The 24,644-nt window shown below is 43.0% G+C and overlaps 1 protein-coding gene across 1 annotated transcript; it reads left to right on the plus strand.

Annotated features, from left to right (window-relative positions):
* Positions 1-18: 18 nt before the first annotated feature.
* On the plus strand, positions 19-23,320 carry LOC138981055 (26S proteasome regulatory subunit 8). The gene is made up of 13 exons (XM_070353857.1): positions 19-67; positions 4,115-4,195; positions 5,455-5,524; positions 5,934-6,031; positions 7,482-7,607; positions 14,330-14,491; positions 15,675-15,838; positions 16,313-16,389; positions 17,096-17,172; positions 18,366-18,464; positions 21,741-21,851; positions 22,085-22,171; positions 22,861-23,320. Exons 1-13 carry the CDS (start codon positions 56-58, stop codon positions 22,912-22,914), a joined length of 1,218 nt encoding a protein of 405 aa, XP_070209958.1. The 5' UTR covers positions 19-55; the 3' UTR covers positions 22,915-23,320.
* Positions 23,321-24,644: the final 1,324 nt, after the last annotated feature.

A 24,644-nucleotide genomic window follows, 5' to 3' on the forward strand; every position in this document is an offset into this window, starting at 1 on the left:
CTTTGCCTTCTTCAGCGAAAGAGATTCATACCGGTTCCTGTATAGTTGATTCAAGATGGCGGAAGAGGTAAAGTGACTTGTCATACATGTCCAACATCATTACCGTTGTTTAGAATGTCTTATAATCTTAAGGCTAGTTCATCCCGATTTTATTTTTCTGCTGTCCAATTTGCAGAAAATGTGACCGCTTGCTCCCACTGAAAAGTGTCAGTCTCTGGCAACAGCTACTGAGTACTGTGCTAGTCAAAATAATCATGGTGGCTTGATCATTGATGATGATGATGATTGATACAATGATACTTTGATAGTTACTCTACATCATCTATTTCAGTATTTGTATTGCAATGTACACATGTATAGACCTCATGTGTGTTATGAATGAGTTGTATTGTTGTAGACAGTAGTAGGTTTACAAAGTAGAAGGTTCGTCTTGTAGTTGTAGTAGAAAAACATATCTGGAACTGGAAGCATGTGTATTGCAGGCTGTAGAATCTTCTTCTTCTTCATAATGAGGGAATCCCTATACAGGGCACTTATTCCCACTGGTTGGTGCGCCCAAGGTCCCTAGTGTTTTCAATTTTAAAGCCAGGAGAGGCTCAAATAGCCCCTTTTGAATAGACCCTATCGGTATTCAAAGCTCTCGCAAACTTCAGAGCATAGCAAAGCAGCTCATTCTTTCTGGAGGGAAAAAAATGGCTACAGCGACGAACACGGATTCAGAAGACTTTGGCGATCAACCGCCACGGAGCAAAAAAAAAAAGCTTGGTCAAACTCCCAGCAAGGCTTTTCTGCCAAAGTACTATGAGGAGCATCCATGCCTAGTTTCGTGGAGAAAAGGGAAGCATTTTGCCCACTGCACTGTGTGCAACACGGCTTTTTCAGAGAAGCACAGTGGGCTTTACGACCGTGTAACCGCCACAAGAAAAGCACTTCTCATGAGGAATTCGAGAAATCCCGACCAAAGCAGAGGAAAAATTGGACTGTTTTTTGAAGAAACCCGTGCCAGGGAAAGAAGACCAAGACAAGCTCACTTTTGAGAGATCGGTAACCAGAGCAGAGGCAATGACCTGCCATATTATTATTATTGCCGACGCAAACCTGTTCTGTTTATATCCAAATTTGCCTTCATGTTGATACACATACTCCCAGTCCCTACTTTTTGTGACTTGATGTTCTCAGATTGTCACAGGTCTTGAATAGGGGGTCCCACTGTATATGAACTGCATACCCCTCAACATAGCTTTTTTTTAACAAATGCATGGGTGAAACTTTTCCGCCTTAGGGCGGAAATCCGCCAAATGAAATTGGTCAAATAAAGAATTCCTTATTTTGAAAATCTGTAAAAAAAAAATAAAAAAAATTTTCGCCGGCGATCCGATCTGTATTTTCTCTAACACAGTGACCGGACATCGCTGAATCTTTGTTTCCCTGAGCGCGCGAATTATCGGACTACAGCTTGGCATTTGTTATTGTTTACTGTGCAAATTTGTGTGTTTGAGATACCAGGAAAGGCCTACTTTTACCCTTAAAAAGCCTGATTTTTCGTTTTCTTCCGGGGGGCTTCGCTCCCCTGGGCCCCCTAAGAGGGCGTTGCCCCTGCACCCCACCAGGGCGTGGGTGGCCCCTGGACCCCGGCCTCATTTTCCTTATTTTTAATTCTGATCAGTTTCACCCATGCAAATGTTCCAAACTAGTTAATAATTTTTTTCTTAACAAATAAACTTAATGCTTGGCTTGTATTTTTGTGGGGGCTTTGTTTGTATTTGTATGAGGAGTATTGTTCACATTGTAATAGTTTTGTTTGGAGTGTTGAGTGTTTGTTTTAGTACGGTATAAGTAACTGTTCTGTTTTGCGGTTTGGGTTGATCAAATTGAAATACTACACATTCACCTGCCAAACTACACATTTGCCTTATTTTCACACCCAAAACTACACATGGTACATTTCAGGGGTAGGCAGGTCTGGGTTTGTATGCAAGTTACTGCTTTTCGCAATTTGCCCTGGCGCCCAGTTTCAGGCCCCGCTGGGGTGTGGGGCTTGCCTACCACCCGGTGCTACCTAACGCAGCAATTGGGGCCCCGAACAAAACAGTACAATTCTACAAACAGGACGGACAATATGGAGCAAGAGCGATAGACATTGACAGTGATGTACATTTTAGTCGGTCTCTGGTCTCTGACCGATCCAATTTCCCCAGGACCTATAGCTTTAACCCCAGCAGGACACAGGTCCGATTAACCTACAGAAGAAGTGGTCAAGGGTCCGATCGTTTTTGACAATGAAGCGGACATGCGGACTGTTCAATTTTCAAGAGGAAAGCTTGTTTCGGTTTTGCCAAGCGAAAGTAAACACTGCGTGAGGAAAGCTGGTTTCGGTTTTGCCAAGCGAAAGTATGCACTGCGTGTGACCAGTTTGTTGAGTGAACGAGGCACCATATGGGATCTGATTCTTTGAATTAATTTATCCTCAAGTTGGATCAAGAAGAAAAAAAGAAAACCGAACCCATATGGTGCCTCGAGTGCATTCATTGGCTCAGCAATAAATCGTTTAAACCAATGGGAACCACCCGTGCATGTTCGCACATGCGCAAGGCATTACTTTTCGTCATAATATCCGGAAAAACCGTTGTGCGTTCGAACGAAAATAAAACGAAAGAGAAACGACATGGGTCCGAAAAAAACCCTTGAGGGACCCGCAGAACGGTCAGATGCCTACCTGAAAAACATTGTCGACAGATGGGCAGTGAAAAAAAAAAACAACAACTGTTCAAATAACTTTGAAATGTGATTCAATCATTTGAGTATCTAGTCATGACAGTCGCGGAAGGTGGAAGAATTTAAACTGAAAAATCTTTTTAAATGCGGTTTTACGAGTCGTGTTTTTGTCCTATTGAAATTGCAATCTCAGGACACTGTGTCCTATTGATTTTCAGTCTTCAGGACAATTGTCCTAAAGGCTGCTAGAAAAATGTACATCACTGCATTGAATTTGAATTCATCCAGGAAACCATAGTTCATGTTCATCAACTTCATATGAGTTGGGACATGAATCTGATTACTACTTAATTAGTACTGTATAATTATCTTGTGTTAAATGACCATGACAGAAAGAGTTGATTTTGGACACCAAGCCGTAACCTGTGTAACTGCCTTTAATGTTTTAAGCAAGCAGACCCAGGGTTTGGTTTACTAGGGCGCCATTGGCGCATAAAATCTGAAAATGTCCCATTAGAATTCCCTCCAGTGCGTCGAAGGGCTCACTGAGTGTATTTAACACTGCGCCACCAAATGCACACTTTACATCGGAGCAAAGAAAAACGCATGCCAAGCCGAGTTTTATTTACACGCTGTGATTGGCTGTAAATGTAATGCATGAATTGTTTGCAGCCAGTCCGGCAAACTATCTTATTTAGCTTGCATGGTTGTCTTTGCGAACACATCAGGTGATCACCCGAGCGTCAGTCAATTCTTGGCAGATGCACAGTCACACACCAGAAGTAATACCTCCTACTAGTCCTGAGAAAAATATCAAGATTATTGCAGTGTCAAGCAAAGATTTCGTGATGCCTCACTGGTCAACCTCAGGTGACGTTGAAACAACAGAAGAAGATAGCGATGAAAGCGACGATCAACATGATTTTCAATGCACTTTTTGTTTTGCAAAGAACACCTACCAACCTACCAAGTCTGATATTCCATTCGCTGACGGATGCAGCTATTAGTGCTAACTCGTGTGGTTGTGCTACATCATTCATGTTGAACATTTGAAAGTTAGGGTCTTGTCTCTGACATCTCAACACATGCGTACAACTAACACACAAACACACCACAATAACAAAGTCATGATACAGTGGCAGATTATCAGATGGCACCCTATCGCACCATTTGCATCTTTGGACAAAAACATGATTGACAGACCGGGTAAACCTGCTTGGCACTTCTTGCTTTCGACTGTGTCCCTTCGTAATTTAATGGGTTGAGGTCGGACTATAATTGTCGAATGGATTGTCTTGTTCTTCCAGGCTGAACCCTGAGACCACATTTTTAAGTTGAAGTTTTGATACTGAAATGAAATGGGTGTCAACTGTTGTTTGTGATGTCACCTGTGTTGCAGAGAATGGATGTTGACGGCGCCACGCCAGTTGGCCATGAGGGTCTCAAACAGTATTACTGCAGCAAGATTGAGGAAATACAGGTATGCTTTAGCTTTTACTGGATTATTTGAGACATAAAGGAAATGGTTAGTGTCACTGTTAGTGTTATTAATATTATAATATAATAAAGTTTGCAGGTCTGAAAAAAAACCTTGGTAAATCCTGTAAACTGACAGTTCTATGGGATACTAGTGGAAAGATAACCATTAACTGTCAGTTCTATGATATGGGATACTGGTGGAAAGATAACCATTAACTGTCATTGCAACATCATTGTTTTGCAGACATCTTCTGATGATGATCGTCACTTTGCTTTGTTGTTGTTGTTCGTTGTTGTTGTTGTTGTTGTTACACCATGAAAGTGTATTAAATCAAAGCTATTACTAGTGTTAGTATTTTTTAAAAATGTTTTGACTGTTCAGATTAGTGACAGCTGTTGATTGTTCAAACTTCAAGTGGGCATTCCTTTTTTGACTCACATGCGAAGCAAAAGTGAGAGTATGTACTCACCCGAGTCGTCCGTCCGTCCGTCCGTTGGATATTTCTTGGACACTATTCAGTCTGTCAGTACCAAATTTGGCAAGATGGTGTATGATGACAAGGCCCCAAAAAACATACATAGCATCTTGACCTTGCTTCAAGGTCAAGGTCGCAGGGGCCATAAATGTTGTCTAAAAACAGCTATTTTTCACATTTTTCCCATTTTCTCTGAAGTTTTTGAGATTGAATACCTCACCTATATATGATATATAGGGCAAAGTAAGCCCCATCTTTTGATACCAGTTTGGTTTACCTTGCTTCAAGGTCAAGGTCACAGGAGCTCTTCAAAGTTGGATTGTATACATATTTTGAAGTGACCTTGACCCTGAACTATGGAAGATAACTGTTTCAAACTTAAAAATTATGTGGGGCACATGTTATGCTTTCATCATGAGACACATTTGGTCACATATGATCATGGTCAAGGTCACTTTGACCCTTATGAAATGTGACCAAAATAAGGTAGTGAACCACTAAAAGTGACCATATCTCATGGTAGAAAGAGCCAATAAGCACCATTGTACTTCCTATGTCTTGAATTAACAGCTTTGTGTTGCATGACCTTGGATGACCTTGACCTTGGGTCAAGGTCACATGTATTTTGGTAGGAAAAATGTGTAAAGCAGTTCTTAGTGTATGATGTCATTGCTAGGTTTAGTTATTTGACCTTGACCCTGAAGGTCAAGGTCATGTCAAGGTCAAGCATGTGAGTTGTATGGGCTTTGCCCTTCTTGTTTAACCAATATATTGAATTTTGCAGCTGGTTGTAAACGACAAGACACAGAATTTAAGACGTCTTGAGGCACAAAGAAATGAACTCAATGCAAAAGGTGAGCTGTAACTGTTAACAGCGCTGTTGATTTTTTTATTAAGAGTAGTAGTAGTACTAGCATTAGTAGTAAAAACAATTAGAAGGGTTTTCAGTTTCACTCACAAAGTTCTGAGGTGGTACTGTTTTGATTCATTAAAACATTTTGTATGTGAGTTCAAAAAGTATTGATACGTGATAACAGTAACACCATTTACATTGTTATTGTAGTGTAAAACTAAAAGGAAGCAGCTTATATCCTTGTATTCAGAATGATCTCTAAGTGAGTTTTAGTTGACAATGTTCATAAGCCACAGAGTGTTTTTTAAAGTGCTTTAATGTTAAAAAAGAAAAGAAAAGAAGAATTTGTAATTGTCAAACCCAGAAGTTGGTAACAATAACATTGTGATATATTAATTTTCATTTTTCAGTGCGCATGCTACGAGAAGAATTGCAGCTGCTGCAAGAGCAGGGCTCCTATGTAGGCGAGGTGGTCAAACCCATGGACAAAAAGAAAGTTCTGGTCAAGGTAGGTCAGCTAGAAAGAGGAAAATGTGGTCGTTACTTATCTGTAATTACTATCCTTAACATTGCGTGAATCATGATACAGTGATAGTCTGATACAATGGTCAAATCCATGGCTAACAGAAAGTTGTGGTCAAGGCAGGTGGTGAGATACAGTGATAGTCTGATACAATGGTCAAATCCATGGCTAACAGAAAGTTCTGGTCAAGGCAGGTGGTGAGATACAGTGATAGTCTGATACAATGGTCAAATCCATGGCTAACAGAAAGGTGTGGTCAAGGCAGGTGGTGAGATACAGTGATAGTCTGATACAATGGTCAAATCCATGGCTAACAGAAAGTTCTGGTCAAGGCAGGTGGTGAGATACAGTGATAGTCTGATACAATGGTCAAATCCATGGCTAACAGAAAGTTGTGGTCAAGGCAGGTGGTGAGATACAGTGATAGTCTGATACAATGGTCAAATCCATGGCTAACAGAAAGTTGTGGTCAAGGCAGGTGGTGAGATACAGTGATAGTCTGATAAAATGGTCAAATCCATGGCTAACAAAAAGTTGTGGTCAAGGCAGGTGGTGAGATACAGTGATAGTCTGATACAATGGTCAAGGCAGGTGGTGAGATACAGTGATAGTCTGATACAATGGTCAAGGCAGGTGGTGAGATACAGTGATAGTCAGATACAATGGTCAAGGCAGGCGGTGAGATACAGTGATAGTCTGATACAATGGTCAAGGCAGGTGGTGAGATACAGTGATAGTCTGATACAATGGTCAAGGCAGGTGGTGAGATACAGTGATAGTCTGATACAATGGTCAAGGCAGGTGGTGAGATACAGTGATAGTCTGATACAATGGTCAAGGCAGGTGGTGAGATACAGTGATAGTCTGATACAATGGTCAAGGCAGGTGGAGAGAGTGGAAAGAGCAGTGATTGTGTTGTTGCTGTCCTCAACGGTTTGTTTGTTTTTTAAATGAAATATGTTCAAGGTGCTTTACACAATTACAGTTGTACCGCAACACGGTGGCCTAGTGGTAAGGCGTCCGCCCAGTGAGCGGGAGGTCGTGGATTCGAACCCCGGCCGGGTCATACCTAAGACTTTAAAATTGGCAATCTAGTGGCTGCTCCGCCTGGCGTCTGGCATTATGGGGTTAGTGCTAGGACTGGTTGGTCCAGTGTCAGAATAATGTGACTGGGTGAGACATGAAGCCTGTGCTGCGACTTCTGTCTTGTGTGTGGCGCACGTTATATGTCAAAGCAGCACCGCCCTGATATGGCCCTTCGTGGTCGGCTGGGCGTAAAGCAAAAAAAAAACCAAACCATCCTGCTCCTATGAACTACAGGTTTTGTGGCACTGATTAGTGATTAGCAGCTATAGCCAAATGGGAAATAAAGAATACAGACTCATTGTGCATGCTGCTACAGAGTACAACTATCAGCCTTTTTTTGCACTTGCAGGTTCACCCAGAAGGCAAGTTTGTGGTGGACATAGACAAGAATATCGACATCAACTTAGTAACACCCAATTGCCGTGTGGCTCTGAGGAATGATAGCTACGTACTACACAAGATCCTCCCCAACAAGGTGAGTTGAGTGGATGTTTTTAGCTGAATTATTCCTTGCCTTGTTCATAGAATCAGGCCAGTGTGTGGCTCTGAGGAATGATAGCTACGTACTACACAAGATCCTCCCCAACAAGGTGAGTTCAGTGGATGTTTTTAGCTGAATTATTCCTTGCCTCGTTCATAGAATCAGGCCAGTGTGTGGCTCTGAGGAATGATAGCTATGTACTACACAAGATCCTCCCCAACAAGGTGAACTGAGTGGATGTTTTTAGCTGAATTATTCCTTGCCTCGTTCATAGAATCAGGCCAGTGTGGCTCTGAGGAATGATAGCTACGTACTACACAAGATCCTCCCCAACAAGGTGAGTTGAGTGGATGTTTTTAGCTGAATTATTCCTTGCCTCGTTCATAGAATCAGGCCAGTGTGTGGCTCTGAGGAATGATAGCTGCGTACTACACAAGATCCTCCCCAACAAGGTGAGTTGAATGGATGTTTTTAGCTGAATTATTCCTTGCCTTGTTCATAGAATCAGGCCAGTGTGTGCAGGTGTAAGCTCCCCTAAAGTTTGGGGGGGGGGGGGTGGTCTGTTTCCTGGTGCAACATTTTTGTCATCTTTCACTGTTCTTTTAGGAAATAAAGCCAGCAGTAACTTGAAGATGAGATTTCCTTCCCAAATGACTCTTCCTTGATCGGAAAAAAACCTTCACATGGGATTTGTGCAGTTTCATTACAGAAATTAGTTTTGAGATTTTTTTTCTCTATCAGAGTGTAAAAGTCAGTAAACTTCTTGCTTTCCCAGACTTAAAAGCCCTTCAACATTATGTCCAAGGGTATAGTTGGTAACTTAGTCCTGAAGTTTGTGTGACCGTAACTTGTGATTAAATTACATATTCTTACGCAACTCACATAGATAGCATTAACTTCAGTTAAAGTGCTAGGACACTGAACTACGCTTCACCCCAAAGGGGAAGCAACCCCCTAAAAAAGAACGGCATTGACCTATAACCCAAGCTATACAAGAGTCGAGGTCATACCGTCACGTGACCTATCACGCGTGACTCGACCGCCGCCTATGTTAGAAACTCACTCCTACTTCAGCCACCAAGTAGCTCGGACGTTTTTTACACTACGCTGCAGGCTTTTAGCCTACTGTCTTCTGGACAGTGTTTCACCCCGTCTACAGGTCCCTGCTTCTCATGCACAAGTTTGGGTGAGCTCGTTCTAATTTATTTGCTTTTGCTTGCGTTTCTTTCTTTCTCCGTTGTTCGGTCTGATTGTTGTTTATCAATATCATAACTCAGACTGGTTTTTGTCAGCAATGGCTGACAAGGAGAATTAGAAACCACAGACTAGTCAGTAGCTGCTGAGGTTTCTCCTTTTACGTTTCGCATAAAAAGAAAGGCGAAGGCACTACCATTTCCGTTCTTGACCCAGCTTCTCTAACTTTTGCGTCTGTTAAATAACCTTGTATGGTTGAAAACGACGTTAAACAACATATAAAGAAGAAAGAAAGAATGTCTGTTAAATTTTGGACCCTATGAATCCAATCATGCCAGTGCTGAAGCAGGTTAAATTTAGGTTACTTCAGCCAAGGCAAACGCAGTGGGAAAGAGATTACTTGTGTTAAAGATAGTTTGCTTCCCTTTTTTGAGATGTTTTCGACCCAAATGTATAACATGTTGCCATTCGTCGAGTTTGCGCTCGCTCCCGGCGGGAGTGGGCGACGCAGTTTGTTGTCACGCATCGAGGTTCCGCCTTCATGCACAGTCTCTTCGGCTGACGTGCACGCAGAGGAGTGTGTTTACTTCATACGAGGAGCGTTCACGCTCTACAGGTTAGTCAGGTTCACCGGTAGCCAGGTTCTCTGGTGAAAGTGTTCCAGTTGGGCCGGAACTAGTAGCCCCCCCGCCGCGGCTGGGGGGTGAAAGTTTGACTTTCCCGGAGGCTATCGCTCTTTTTTAAGAGGCGGAACTCACGGGGGGTCAACACCGGACAACAAGTTGGGCCGGAACTAGTAGCTCCCCCGCTGAGGCTGGGGAGTGAAAGTTCGACTCTCCCGGAGGCTATCGCTCTTTTTAAGAGGCGGAACTCACGGGGGGTCGACACCGGACAACGAGACAGATGTACTCACGGGCAGACTTTTATGTCTCGGTGAATGTGTACATGTCTCAACTTCCTCCTTTTGGGCAGGAAGCTGCTTTCGGGCAGGCTTTGCACGGTTCTTCCGTTTTGCAATCAGCCTCGCCTGTGGTGGATCGTTTTAGTGACGCAGCTTGTCACAGCGAATTTCACGGTCCAGCCTCAGCAGATTCGGAGTTCGACGATTCTCACTCAGTTTCTGAGGAGGAAGTTGATGTCAAGTTGTCACTCAAACTTTAACCAGCTATGGTTACTGCAGCTCAGGTGTCTGCCAAGTACTTCGCTGAAGGGGTGACAGCTATGGCAAGCTCTGCGGCACCACCACCCTCAGTGGTGGGTGATTTCCGCCCTGCTTTAACGGAAGTTCAGGGATATCGTTTTAGCGAGTCTCCTTCTGTTGCTTACGAACTTTCCAAGGTGCTGGCTAGAACTTCGGGTTCTGAGAATAGCTTGCCTGTGGATACTGTGCCTCTACTGGCTGCACACGGTCAGGTTCCTGATGCTGCTCAGCCATGGTTTGCCTCAGACCAGTTACGGAAGCGAGCACTTCGTTTCATTCACGCAAGTTTGCTCTCTCCCGTCGTCATCACAGTCTTATTGAGACTTACGCTTTGCCGAGTGCACCGCTTCCGGTCACTCCGGAGTTGGCTAATCTCAGGGAAGATGTCTATAGTTTGGACAAAACTTGTGCTTACTCTGAAGGCGCGTTACTTGGTTTGGAGGAGACGGGAAGATACTCGTTGGAACTTGCGTCTCTTTCAGAGACACTTCTTCGATCTCTTTCGCGGTCGGTCGCGGGGTCGTTGAATCCTTTCGATTTTCGAAACGACTCTAGCGTGAAAGACGTCCTCATACTCCTGGCCTCTTTGGCTAAGGTTTCAGCCGGACAAATGTCAGTCGCGGCACGGTTGTACGCACATGCGGTTTACACACGCAGGGACGCTTTCTTGTCTGGCTCTAGAATTTGAACTTGTGGAAGTTTTCTCATATGTTTCTCCTTTTCTATCACTTCCTTTGTGGGCAGCGATGCGGCGTTGCTTTCGCTTGCGTCACCCGCTCAAGTAACGCTTCACTCGCTGAGCGATATCCGTAGGCCTAGGTTACACCAAGCCTAAGAACTTAGTTTATTCTTTTCTTCGTACTACGGAACCGCTTCCGGTTGCACCGTACTTGTCGATCATACATCTTAAGGTTCATAGCAAGGAGAAACTGTCTGTTGTCAAGAACAATGATCTCCTGGCTGTGGAAGATCGTGGCCGCACTTCTTTCTATTATCGTCTTGGTACAATACTTTGATTCGTTCTTTCCCTTGTGCGGTTTCGTACTCACGGGATGCCTTTGTGTTCTGTCGGCACACATATTCAAAGGGTTTAGCTTCGCTGTTCGTCTGGGAAAAGGCCTCGGCCGACAGTATTGTTCTGTCGGTGAGACTTAAATCTCTTCCTTGCTCGAGGGTTTTCTTTGCGAATCCTCCTCTTTGCACGCGGACTCTTTAACAGAGAGAATCTCACAGCAAAAGGAAAAGCCCACGGCAGGCCTCGGCTTTTCTTATCAGAGAAAAGCGCTAAGCTGGCCTTTCTCAGCTTTGGTTTATTATCTTCTTCTCGGCGTGGCACGGTGCCAAAAGTTAATACCCACCACTTTATCTCCTCGAGGCGATTTAGCGGTAGGGTTCAGTGGGCAAACAATAGCACGCTTTCTTGCATACTCTTGGCACTTGTCAACTGGAGTATTAGCGTTCGGCCACTCTTCTCTCTGCCTCTGTGTTTTCCCACAGCGGCTGGAGGGGCGATTAGGACTCTCACTTTATTGAGGGAGGCACTGGGGCCCTTCCTGTTGGGTCACTTATATAGATCGTGCCTATGTTACTTCCACCTTCGGATATACAAAATAGATCGGAAGTGGCTACTTTTTATTTAATTCAGATCTTCGGGGCTCTGGTTTCGTTTTCTAAGCAATCGAATGAAGAGCCGGAACATGTTAGTGTCTTTTCTTGACTGGTTCACAGACACAACCAATCTTTGGATTCTCACACCACTGCTCATACAGGGCGTTCCCGTTGGTTCTCTCTCCACCAGGGAAGCAGTTCTGTCTCTTGTGGAATTTTTTCCCCTTGTCAGGGGATAACATGTGTTGATTCAATCAGACAACACCACAGTGGTCTTTTATCTCAATAAGCAGGGGGTGGCATCTCGCTCCCTATCACTGCCACAGCGAGCATGCGAGGTTTTGATGTGGCTTTTACCACCACGAAATCTTATTAGCAGGGAGGTACCTTTCTGAGAGGCTCTAGGTCTTGGCAGACTCTAGTCAGCCGGCCAGGAATGTCCACTTGGATTGGACTCTATCTCGCTACACGCTTCTACTCCTTCTGGTGAATTTGGAGAAGCCGCTGGTAGAAGTTTTGCCTCTCGGTACTATCACCTTCTGCTAAATGTTCGTCTCCCCGTTCCCGGATAATACTCTCAATTTTACTTTGAGCGGCCTGTTGGTCGCACATTATGGGCCCACTCAATCTTGGTTGCCAGTCCTTTAGGCTGGCAAGAGGGCGCCGTTTTTTTTTACACTCGAGCCACACGGGTGTCTACTGTACGGGAATCATTGAGACGCTCAGGGTCTTCTGCCTCAACTCTGGATTTGGTCTAGAGTTTTCATAGGGGTTCAGCGTCTTCGTTTTTGTGTCACTTTGACTGGCTTGGAACAATTGGCGTACTATTAACGGAAAGAACTCCACTTCTCTCCGTTCAATGCGGGTGGCGAACCACCTATCCTGGCTTTCCGAATTTTCTCCCACGTCTCTGAATTAAGACTTTATGCGATATCAGTTGCACTGACACAGCTAGGTCGAAAAAAAAAAATTTTCACTTGGGTTCTTTTTAGCCAGCGTGATTAAGGGAACCTCCCTTTGGTTTGCTGAAAGCAAATCTCCAGTCCAGGCTTGGGATTCGCTCCCAGTTTCAGAGTTTTTGAGTTCGGATTGTTTAATCCTTGACAAATTAGCCTTGTTATTCTAAATACGGGAAGCCGTCATACTTACTCTAGTAGCTTCTGAGAGAAGTGCGAGTAAGTGCATTTTCTGTCTGGTTTTTGCTTTAGACATCTCTTTGGAGAAAGACTGATCTATAGCGCTTAGGTTTAATTCAAAATTTCTGACAAATAAGCAGAAACAGGAGTAACCAGATCCGATAATACAATTCTACCAATTTGCAATATTTTGGCTCTGCTAGAGCCATATTTAACCAATTGTACATTTCGAGTTTAAATATATTTCTGACTCGCTTGACAAGTGGCCCCCTTCATCCCCTCCTTCCTCGTCCTGATATGGCTCTGCGTAGTCGGCTGGACGTTAAGCAACAAATAAACAAACAAACTGATCTGTTTAGATCACCAGAACAAAGGCTTTTGTTTATTTCCATCAACACTTCTAGAGGCAATGATTTAGTGAAGTCAACTTTTAGCTAAATGGACTGCCACATTGATTAGGCATGCCTACAGTGGTGGCAGGGAAAAGGGGGGGGGGGCAGTCAGTCCTCCCTTTTCAGGCAGCACGGGCTCAAGAGGTCAGAGTGTATAGGCCTCTTCTTTATCTGTTCTCAAGTCTGAGAGACTTACATAAGTCATGAATGCAGCTTATTGACCGTTCAAGGACGTAGTCATGAGTTTTCTATCGGCGGGGTATTTTAAGTACCCGCTGTTTTAATACACATCTACTAGACATCTTCTGCAGAAGATGTCTTTTTATGTGTTCCTGGGAACGTATCTGGTGCTCGGCAGAACAGTAATTTCGGTTTGCCAGCTATTGTAGCTACAGGCCAGATACTTGCAAGATGTTAACTATGAGTTCATTTGCCCACCACCTAAATTAGCAATCTGCTATCTATGTGAGTTGCGTAAGAATATGTAATTTAATATAAAATTTCAAAAATAAATTTTGATTTAATTAATATACTTACCAACTCACATATTGGATTCCCTCCCAGCCTGCCCCGCAAATTTTTTAAGGGGTTATATGTTTCAATACGGAATGAGTTTCACCGGTATACATCCTGCGCAGGCGCAGTACACCGGTAGTGTAAATAATCACCAAGGACCATGCCTTATATGGCATACGGTTTTTGTTTCAGAGTTATTTCCCCACGTTGCCATGTAAGAGTGCTTCCATGTCTTATCACAAAACGAAGTTATTGCTTAGGGTTTCCCTAAAAATGAACAGATCACTTCAGTAGGAGTGAGTTTCTAACATAGGCGGCGGTCGAGTCACGCGTGATAGGTCACGTGACGGTATGACCTCGACTCTTGTATAGCTTGGGTTATAGGTCAATGCCGTTCTTTTTTAGGGGGTTGCTTCCCCTTTGGGGTGAAGCGTAGTTCAGTGTCCTAGCACTTTAACTGAAGTTAATGCTATCTATGTGAGTTGGTAAGTATATTAATTAAATCAAAATTTATTTTTGAAATTTTATATTTTGATGTGCCAGGTTGACCCACTGGTCAGTCTGATTGTGATTTTGATGTGCCAGGTTGACCCACTGGTGAGTCTGATTGTGATTTTGATGTGCCAGGTTGACCCACTGGCGAGTCTGATTGTGATTTTGATGTGCCAGGTTGACCCACTGGTGAGTCTGATGATGGTGGAGAAAGTTCCAGACTCGACCTACGAGATGGTGGGAGGTCTCGACAAGCAGATCAAGGAGATCAAAGAGGTCATCGAGCTGCCCGTCAAACATCCCGAACTTTTCGAGGCCCTCGGTATTGCACAGCCTAAGGTGAGAATGAGAAGATAGAGATGAAAAGACAGTGTGTGTTTGTGCTTGCAGCAGTATATGTTTGCATGATGGCAAGAAATTAGTGTGAATGAGAGCGGAATATGGATTTTCCTTTTTGTTGTTACATTGCTACGATCTTCAAGGGCGTCTTCTCAAATCAGATTAAATATCTACAGCCAATCCATTATTATAGGCTCACCACTTAGGGCCTTGACTGTGGTGCCCGTGAGTTATCTGCCAAATGACCACAAGTGGGAAGAAACTTTCCTGTGTGATATTCTGTCATTGTTTGGTTGAAGCTTATCACTTTCAAAGACACGCAAGATCGCCACTTATTTTCCATTCATAGTCCCTTTGACCTGGTGACCATGGGCGTAAGAACTCACTGATTCCGTGTTGATACAGATAAGTGTGGAATACAGTGGAACCCCCTTTTAAGACCCTCCAATGCTCCCATGGGGTCGCCTTCACGCGGCGGGAGTGTTTCCACAGAGCTACCCCACCCCTTTACTTCTCTTCTTTTGTCTTATTTCTGCCTTACCAGTCCTTTCACCTATATTTCCTTCCAAGAAAACTCTCCCTACTATTCCCTGCAGATTTCCAATTCTTTTCTTGTTGTCTTATTTCTATCTGACTGGATCCATCACCTTTATTTCACTTACCAAAAGTCTTCTTTTCCACATCCTTATTTCTCTGCACCCCGCATGTCGTAAGAGGCGACTAACGGATTATGTTTCTCCTTTTACCCTTGTTTAGTGGTTCTTGTATAGAATATAGTCAATGTTTGTAAAGATTTTAGTCAAGCAGTATGTAAGAAATGTTTAGTCCTTTGTACTGGAAACTTGCATTCTCCCAGAAAGGTCATATATTGTACTACGTTGCAAGCCCCTGGAGCAATTTTTTGATTAGTGCTTTTGTGAACAAGAAACACTTAACAAGTGGCTCTATCCCATCTCCCCCCTTTCCCCTATCCCATCTCCCCCCTTTCCCTCGTCGCGATATAACCTTCGTGGTTGAAAACGACGTTAAACACCAAATAAAGAAAGAAAGAAACCTGGATTTTTGCAGAATTTGTGTTGATAACCTCGGTACATTTACCTCCATTTTAAGACTTAAGATTTGAGAAGGTCATAAAAGGGGGGTTCCACTGTATCAAACTCAAAGTTGGTTTGCTTTTGTCCAGGGTGTGCTGCTGTACGGACCCCCAGGAACAGGCAAAACCCTGCTGGCTCGTGCTGTGGCTCACCACACGGAGTGCACCTTCATCCGTGTATCTGGCTCAGAGCTGGTGCAGAAGTTTATCGGTGAAGGCTCCCGTATGGTGCGTGAACTCTTCGTCATGGCAAGGTCAGTACGAGAGAAGTAGACAAGGCGTAGGTTTGGGTAGAGAAGAGTTGGATCTACAGGGGTGCTTTTCTAGTTAATTCCGCATACGGCAATAAAGTGTAAAACATTGATTTCTGGTTTGACTTTCTGTTTAAAAACTTTCAGCAGTGTATGTTCAGGGCTCCTAAGATTTTCAGGTTTGCACATAATGTAGCCCTAGCGTCTCTTGATCTATCGGCCTGTTTCCAAACTGCTGTCAGATGTCTGCTAGTGATAAAATTCTGTTCAAGGATGTTTCGACATAACTTAAGTTTTTGATATCCTACATACTTGTTTGTGTTCACAACTTGCATCGTTATTTACAAAAAGCCTGCGTTTTGTGACCTCTACTGGGTTCGGCCTACATCTTACGATTTTAGTGTATTTTACATTCACAAACTTTATTGGTGGTGATGAAATTTCTGTGTGATTGTGATGAATTATTTTTAATTACAGAGAGCATGCCCCCTCTATCATCTTCATGGATGAGATTGACTCCATCGGATCATCTCGCCTGGAGGGTGGCTCTGGAGGTAAGTTTGGTTGCAATTTATTGTGTGTATTCCAGAGAGAGGGAGAGAAAGAGAGAGAGAGAGAGTTTGTATTCCAGAGAGCGAGAGAGAGCTTGTATCCCAGAAAGAGAGAGAGCTTGTATCCCAGAAAGAGAGAGAGCTTGTATACCAGAGAGAGAGAGAGCTTGTATCCCAGAAAGAGAGAGAGCTTGTATCCCAGAAAGAGAGAGAGCTTGTATCCCAGAAAGAGAGAGAGCTTGTATACCAGAGAGAGAGAGAGCTTGTATCCCAGAAAGAGAGAGAGCTTGTATCCCAGAAAGAGAGAGAGCTTGTATCCCAGAAAGAGAGAGAGCTTGTATACCAGAGAGAGAGAGAGCTTGTATAGATAGAGAATATTTGACAGTGCAGCGCCTAAAAGTTCATTTCTTTTCATACTTGATCTTTCATTGCTGTAAAATTCAGGTCGCCCCCTCCCAGTGAAAACCTAGCAGCAACAAGTCGGGCTACCTAGGTGTGCATGCATTTGATGTGTAATCAAGCACCTGTGTTTGGGGCAGAATGGCCAAGATCTTTAACAGGTGGAGGAGGGGGGCATGGCTGCCGTCTCCTCACATTAAGTTGACCCATGTCTGTGCCTACCAGAACTGTCTTAATAACACAATACATGAATATGTTGCACATTCATGCTGATTGGCCTGTTTCATCCATATTCTTTATTTATTAACAGGTGACAGTGAAGTGCAGAGAACCATGTTGGAGTTGCTGAACCAGCTGGATGGATTTGAACCCAAGCAGAATATCAAGGTGAGGAGAAGCAGTGCACACATTCATGTTGCTATGGAGACAGCAGGAAATCTATTTTAAAAATAATGACAGTTATAATTTTCTTTTGTTGAGCCTTCAGATTTTTTTGATTTTTTTTTATCTTTCTTTTAAGGTAGACGTAACTGCAGTGTATGATCACAGAAATACTAGAGAATCACTTTGAGGTTCTCCCTCCTGTCATTTTTCAGTTGAGTCTGTTGTAAGTGTGACTCTCTCTCATGATCCCTCAGGACCAAACGCTTGATAATCAAGTTTTTGATTCCTTTCACACTGTGTGCTTTTACTGACGCTATCTAAATAATCGCTCAAGAAAAATAATGATCTGCAAATGACTCTCTCCCCTCTCCCTACCTTCTTACTGTCTCTTCCTTTCCTTGTCGCTCTTCCTTTCCTTGTCGCTCTTCCTTTCCTTGTCGATCTTCCTTTCCTTGTCGCTCTTCCTTTCCTTGTCGCTCTTCCTTTCCTTGTCGATCTTCCTTTCCTTGTCGCTCTTCCTTTCCTTGTCGCTCTTCCTTTCCTTGTCGCTCTTCCTTTCCTTGTCGCTCTTCCTTTCCTTGTCGCTCTTCCTTTCCTTGTCGCTCTTCCTTTCCTTGTCGCTCTTCCTTTCCTTGTCGCTCTTCCTTTCCTTGTCGCTCTTCCTTTCCTTGTCGCTCTTCCTTTCCTTGTCGCTCTTCCTTTCCTTGTCGCTCTTCCTTTCCTTGTCGCTCTTCCTTTCCTTGTCGCTCTTCCTTTTCTTTCTTTATTTGGTGTTTAACGTCGTTTTCAACCACGAAGGTTATATCGCGACGGGGAAAGGGGGGAGATGGGATAGAGCCACTTGTCAATTGTTTCTTGTTCACAAAAGCACTAATGAAAAATGTGCTCCAGGGGCTTGCAACGTAGTACAATGTATTACCTTACTGGGAGAATGCAAGTTTCCAGTACAAAGGACTTAACATTTCTTACATACTGCTTGACTAAAATCTTTACAAACATTGACTATATTCTATACAAGAAACACTTAACAAGGGTAAAAAGAGAAACAGAATCCGTTAGTCGCCTCTTACGACATGCTGGGTTAGGGTTAGGGGGAAGAATTTACCCGATGCTCCCGCTCTTCCTCTCTCTGTCTTGATGTGGTGTCTGTGAAGCATTGTTGATTGCACATGTTCACACGACAATGGTGTTCACAGGTCATCATGGCAACAAACAGAATCGACATCTTGGACTCTGCCTTGCTGCGACCTGGACGTATTGACAGAAAGATCGAGTTCCCACCTCCGAATGAAGAAGTATGTTGGCAGGCGCTCTCTAGATGTGTTCTTTTTACATATAGTCAAGTTTTGACTAAATGTTTTAACATAGAGGGGGAATTGAGACGAGGGTCGTGGTGTTTGTGTGTGTGTCTGTCTGTGCGTGTGTGTGTGTGTGTCTGTCTGTGCGTGTGTGTGTGCAGAGTGATTCAGAGTAAACTACTGGACCGATCTTTATGAAATTTTACATGAGAGATCCTGGGCATGATATCCCCAGACGTTTTTTAATTTTTTGGATAAATGTCTTCGATGACGTCATATCCGGCTTTTTGTAAAAGTTGAGGCGGCACTGTCAACCCTCATTTTTGAATCAAATTGATTGAAATTTTGGCCAAGCAATCTTCGACAAAGGCCGGACTTTGGTATTGCATTTCAGCTTGGACGCTTAAAAATTAATTAATGACTTTGGTCATTAAAAATCTGAAAATTGTTGTTAAAATTATTTTTTTATAAAACGATCCAAAACTACCTTTATCTTATTCTTCATCATTTTCTGATTCCAAAAACATGTAAATATGATATATTCGGATTAGAAACAAGCTCTGAAAATTAAAAATATAAAAATTATGATTAAAATTAAATTTTCAAAATCGATTTAAAAACAATTCCATCTTATTCCTTGTCGGTTCCTGATTCAAAAAACATTATACGTTAATTGGATCTGTGATCCAAACATGGCTTTTGGTCAATCGAGTTGGTAGCTTATTCCACAAGCCCGTAGTGCGAGTGGAATAAACTGCCATCGAGATTGACCAAAAGGCATGTTTGGATCACAGATCCAATTAACATATATACCGGCACGGTTGGCCTAGTGGTGGGTTCGAACCCCGGCCGGGTCATACCTAAGACTTTAAAATTGGCAATCTCAGGGCCTCACATCCATGAGAGGTAGCATAGGACAAATGTCCTGGCCAATGTAAAAGTGATAGGACATTTGTCCTGAACAAAAACAAATCAATAGGACATTTTTTTCCCGTAACAAAACGTAAATATGATTAACCTTGACTAGTTTCTTGGCACGAGGGTAAAAGAACAAAAATACTTTTCTTGGCAAAAAGTGAGCAGCTTTGACTGCCACAGCTGCCCCCTTTTCTTGTTTTGTCAGCTGTCGGGTTTCAACTATCTCCTTGTCTCTCTGGAGAGATGGCACATGCACACTAACAGCATGGTCTTTGGTTTCTTGATGATCGGTAAGGGCCGATTTGCGTGAGTTGGAACAGCCAACGGTAAAAGTGTTGGACTTCCCTGTGTGCTGACATGAGGTGCAAAACATAAGTTTCCTCTCTGGGTCATGCGACATCCACGGGAATGATGTCGCCCAGCTTGACTGAGACGAAGTTACGCGTGGGGGTGAGGGAGGGGGTAGTGTCTTTCTTCGGCTCCGATGTTTGACTATCGCGATCGACATTCTCACCTGGGCGATCGGGCTCTAACTGCTCTGGGGCTGGAGGAAGCTCAGTTTCCGTGCTACTGACAGATGATGAGGGAAGGGACTTGAAGTGTAATTTCTTCTGTCCCTTTTCTGGGATCACGGTTTTCGTTTAGGCGGCATGTTTGTTATTTTCGGGGAAAGCGCGAAGGGAGGCAACTCTCAACTGGCTTCGAGCATTCCGAGTTGCGAGCCTTGGAAACTCTTTGGTACTAGAGGCACAAAGTGTCTAATTTCGTCTGCTACACATCGTTTCGCAATACATCGATAACATAGCATTCAAACTACTGTAAATTAAGAAGTACTGACGATTTCCGGATCCAAATGATAGAATAATCGGACATTGACCACTTTGTGACAAAAACAATAGGACATTTGTCCTCCTGCATGAAAAATGTATAGGACATTTGGAAAAAATATCCTCATATGTCCGATGTCCGACGTGGATGTGAGGCCCTGCAATCTAGTGGCTGCTCCGCCTGGTGTCTGGCATTATGGGGTTAGTGCTAGGACTGGTTGGTCCGGTGTCAGAATAATGTGACTGGGTGAGACATGAAGCCTGCTGCGACTTCTGTCTTGTGTGTGGCGCACGTTATATGTCAAAGCAGCACCGCCCTGATGTAGCCCTTCGTGGTCGGCTGGGCGTTAAGCAAACAAAAAAAAAATTAACATATATATCTCGACATTCACTGGTCTTAGGCTTTTTGTTTTCAAAGAAGAAAGAAACTTGCTTGAACACGGACCACTTCTCCGAGCAAAATCAACAAACCTAATCACTCGCATTCCACCTCAAGGTCTCGGCCAACCAAGACTATGGCATACTCGTAGCAAAGCCGCCGAATGGTACCGTAAACCAAGAATAGTGACGTAAGAGAATAGAATGTCGTCTTTTGATTTGGAACGTGACGTGTTTCAGAACTTCTTCTGGACAACTCGGATGGTCTTCTGCGTAGTGGTTGGCAAGAGATGTTTTGTCTTCTTCGACAGTTCATCCTCCGATACTGTAGCAAAACGTTTCATCTTTTTTTCACTTTCGAGTATGCGGACGACTGAACTTGACCGCTAAAAAGTAGTCCTTTCGGAATCATTACGCCGAGTCTGAACATGAGGTCTGAACATTGTTTTTAGGCAGGATCTAGGTGAAAGCGAGGCTGTTCTTATCTCTGTATACAGTCGAGAGAGAGAGAAATACATGTCGAGACATAAAGATATGATATGTTTGGATTAAAAACACGCTCAGAAAGTTCAAACGAAGAGAGGTGCAGTAAAGCGTGCTATGCAGCACAGCGAAACCACTACCGCGCTAAGCAGGCTCGTCAGTTTCACTGCGTTTTGCACGAGCGGCGAACTACGGTCATTGTTAAAAAATGCAGTGCGTTCAGTTTCATTCTGTGAGTTTCACAGCTTGACTAAATGTAGTAATTTCGCCTTACGCGACTTGTTTAAATGTAAATATCCAGAAAAAAAGAAGGGATATGGTTGCTTCACTAGGAAGGGCTAACTGGAGATTCTTTGACATGTTGTCGGCATGCAGGGTATTTATTTGGTTGGTTATATCTGTTGGTTAGAAAGACTGTTGTAGTTTGAGTAGACAATGTTTATTTGATATTCTTTTCCGTTTTTAGTGCAGACTAAGTATTTGTCATTTTCAGCATGTTGAATAAAGTGCAAATTCATGTTAAGAATTGCAGAATTTATTTAATTTTTTTAGACCAACGAAGTAGGAAAATAGTTCACAGAGACTTGGAATTTCCTATTTGGTGAAGAAGAAATCATTTCTTGGGTCAAGTGATTCCAGCAGTACCGTTTTTATTTTCTTTGTTTAGGCCCGTCTGGACATTCTGAAGATCCATTCTCGCAAGATGAACCTGACACGAGGCATCAACCTTCGCAAGATCGCCGAACTTATGCCCGGAGCATCAGGGGCTGAAGTCAAGGTAACCTGTCTCTTTGCATCTTAATGTCATGTTGTGCTAACAGAATAAAATCCAGTGTTTGCATGCCATTATGTGTGGATGAACAAGAGAGTGAAAGTGTGTTTGGGTGTGAACACGATCAGGCACGACAGCACAAATGGTAAACGCAGAGTTACCCTCAAAAACTTAAATGGAAGTGTGTATGTTTCATTTTCTTCACATATGTTACATTAGTTTCTTTCTTTAACTTTCAGGGTGTGTGCACGGAATCTGGAATGTATGCGCTGCGTGAACGCAGGGTCCACGTTACACAGGAGGACTTTGAGCTAGCTGTGGCAAAGGTAAACTACTTTTGTGTTTTAAAAGTTCTTACGGACAGACATTTGCAATGGTTTTTATCTATGAATGTGTATCATTCTGTATATGTCTGTGTCAGTGAGAGTTTTGTGTGTGTCTGTTGTTGCTTTTTTGATTCGCCCGAGTAACTGAGAGTCTTAGTAATCAGGCGTGTTAGGCCATCTGGCCGGATTTAGTAGTACCAGAGAAAATGATAATTTCCTTTCTTTTGTTTTGGACCCGAATACCACCCTGTCATGACCTTGAAGGTAGACGAAGGTCACCCAGAATTGTGGCATGTCTGGAGGTCTTCAACCTTTAGAAGGGTACACAGTTACAAAGCTCAAACTTCACTAGCATCCAATAAAACCTATGTTAAGGTACTGCACGCTGGTTGGCTGAATGTCCTTACACACCTCATAGTTAGGACTCTCCTGATAACTTGGAGTTTGTTGTGCTGTATCTGGTGTGTCAACAATAAAATCTAGTAATATCCTAATAATTCAGAAAATGACATACATGAGGAAAGATGAAAGTTAAGGCGTAGGTGAAACTAAAAGTTGATTTGATTGTTCAATAATTGTCTTCCATAGCTGGTAAAGAGTGGGGTGAAATGTTCTTGTCCGGAGGCTAGAGTGTGACTTTGTTCTTGTCCGGAGGCTAGAGTGTGACTTTGTTCTTGTTCTGTTTGCAGGTGATGCAGAAGGATTCAGAGAAGAACATCTCAATCAAGAAACAGTGGAAGTAGACCATCATCTTATCTGCAGACACACAAAAATAAACACTTCTAATGTTATTGTCACCATTTTGCATCGTTAGAACTAAACTTGAGTTTTCTTCATACAGGCCTGGAAAACTGTGGTTTACTGCATAGGTCTAATGACTGCCGCATTGTTACAGGAATGTGTCTAATGTAAATGCTAGGGGCAGACAAACAGAAAAATAAGGCCATTGTTAAAGATGTAGTTCTGGCAAAAATGTGCTTTGTAACAGTGTACAGGCTGTTTTGAGGAAGAGAGGGGTGGGGGGTTGTCGGAATGCAAGATTTGTGCGATTGAGAAAGAAATATTGGCAGAGTGTAACATCTTTTTTTCTTTCTTATTCACTTTGAGTTCCAATTGTGATGTTGTAATAAAAAAAATTAAAATTGCAAACACGGTTTTGTCTTTGCTCTTATGTGCATTGCAGAATGTGTTGATTGAAGCATGTTTGCATTGATTATGAGTTATTTCTAATATGCTGACTGTCAGCAAATGATAACAAGACATGACAAGAAAAAAGATATCAAGCATGAGCCTTTTAGGCGAATGCTGATATCGTTTGTGAGACATGTCTGTTATCATTTGCTAACAGTCAGCATATTAGAAATAACGGTTTTATTACCGTTTAATTCGATCAAAAGAAATTTTGAAGCAACCCCGCGAATTAGACAGAACAGCCGCAATGGGAACTTGAGCGCTTCTACCTGATTATGCCTGTCAGTCAAAGAATTCTCGTGACCCGAGTCAGCCAATCAGAGTAACACACCTGACGTGATGAATATTCACAGGTCAAATGCCTTTGACACACAACAATCTCACAAGATAAACCATGTTGAACATGCGTTTCGGTTGCTTCGATTTTTCTCGTTGAACAGAGAGCGACAGATTTAGAACTGACTCCAGACGGATGGGAAATGACGTAAAGACACATTTGATGTAAAGCGAGTGGCGCAATTTCACTTGATTTTTTCAAACTTTGATCATTTAGATTTCAAGTGAGCGGTCGGCATTGCACACTCCGACGATGGGCGGTGCCTTGCTGTTCCGTTACGCACCCACCGACAAAACTCGCTTTTCGGTATTTTTTAGATAAAGAGAGTATTACCTGACAGCATTTGAAGTGTCATTCTTTAGAATAAATCACACTGATATTGTTGAATTACATTTTTACTTTGTCTTGTTAATTTTTAGCGTGATAAACAAAAAGGGTCCCTGCCTGAACGTTATAACATTTAGAGGGTCACCTAGAATCCGTTTGTTTGTTTGTTTGCTTAACGCCCAGCCGACCACGAAGGGCCATATCAGGGCGGTGCTGCTTTGACATATAACGTGCGCCACACACAAGACAGAAGTCGCAGCACAGGCTTCATGTCTCACCCAGTCACATTATTCTGACACCGGACCAACCAGTCCTAGCACTAACCCCATAATGCCAGACGCCAGGCGGAGCAGCCACTAGATTGCCAATTGTAAAGTCTTAGGTATGACCCGGCTGGGGTTCAAACCCACGACCTTCCGATCACGGGGCGGACGCCTTACCACTAGGCCAACCGTGCCGGTCTCCTAGAATCCGTCCTGATAGGTCAAAAAGCCATATGGGGCACTGAATTGGTAATAGTTATATGTTTACATGTCCTCATTATGTTATAACAGACTTGATAAACATATTCTTTTAGAGTTTCCAAAGGTGATTTTATGAAAGAATTTGACAAAATTC

This window comes from Littorina saxatilis, linkage group LG12, assembly GCF_037325665.1.
Source record: "Littorina saxatilis isolate snail1 linkage group LG12, US_GU_Lsax_2.0, whole genome shotgun sequence".
Taxonomy (NCBI): domain Eukaryota; kingdom Metazoa; phylum Mollusca; class Gastropoda; order Littorinimorpha; family Littorinidae; genus Littorina; species Littorina saxatilis.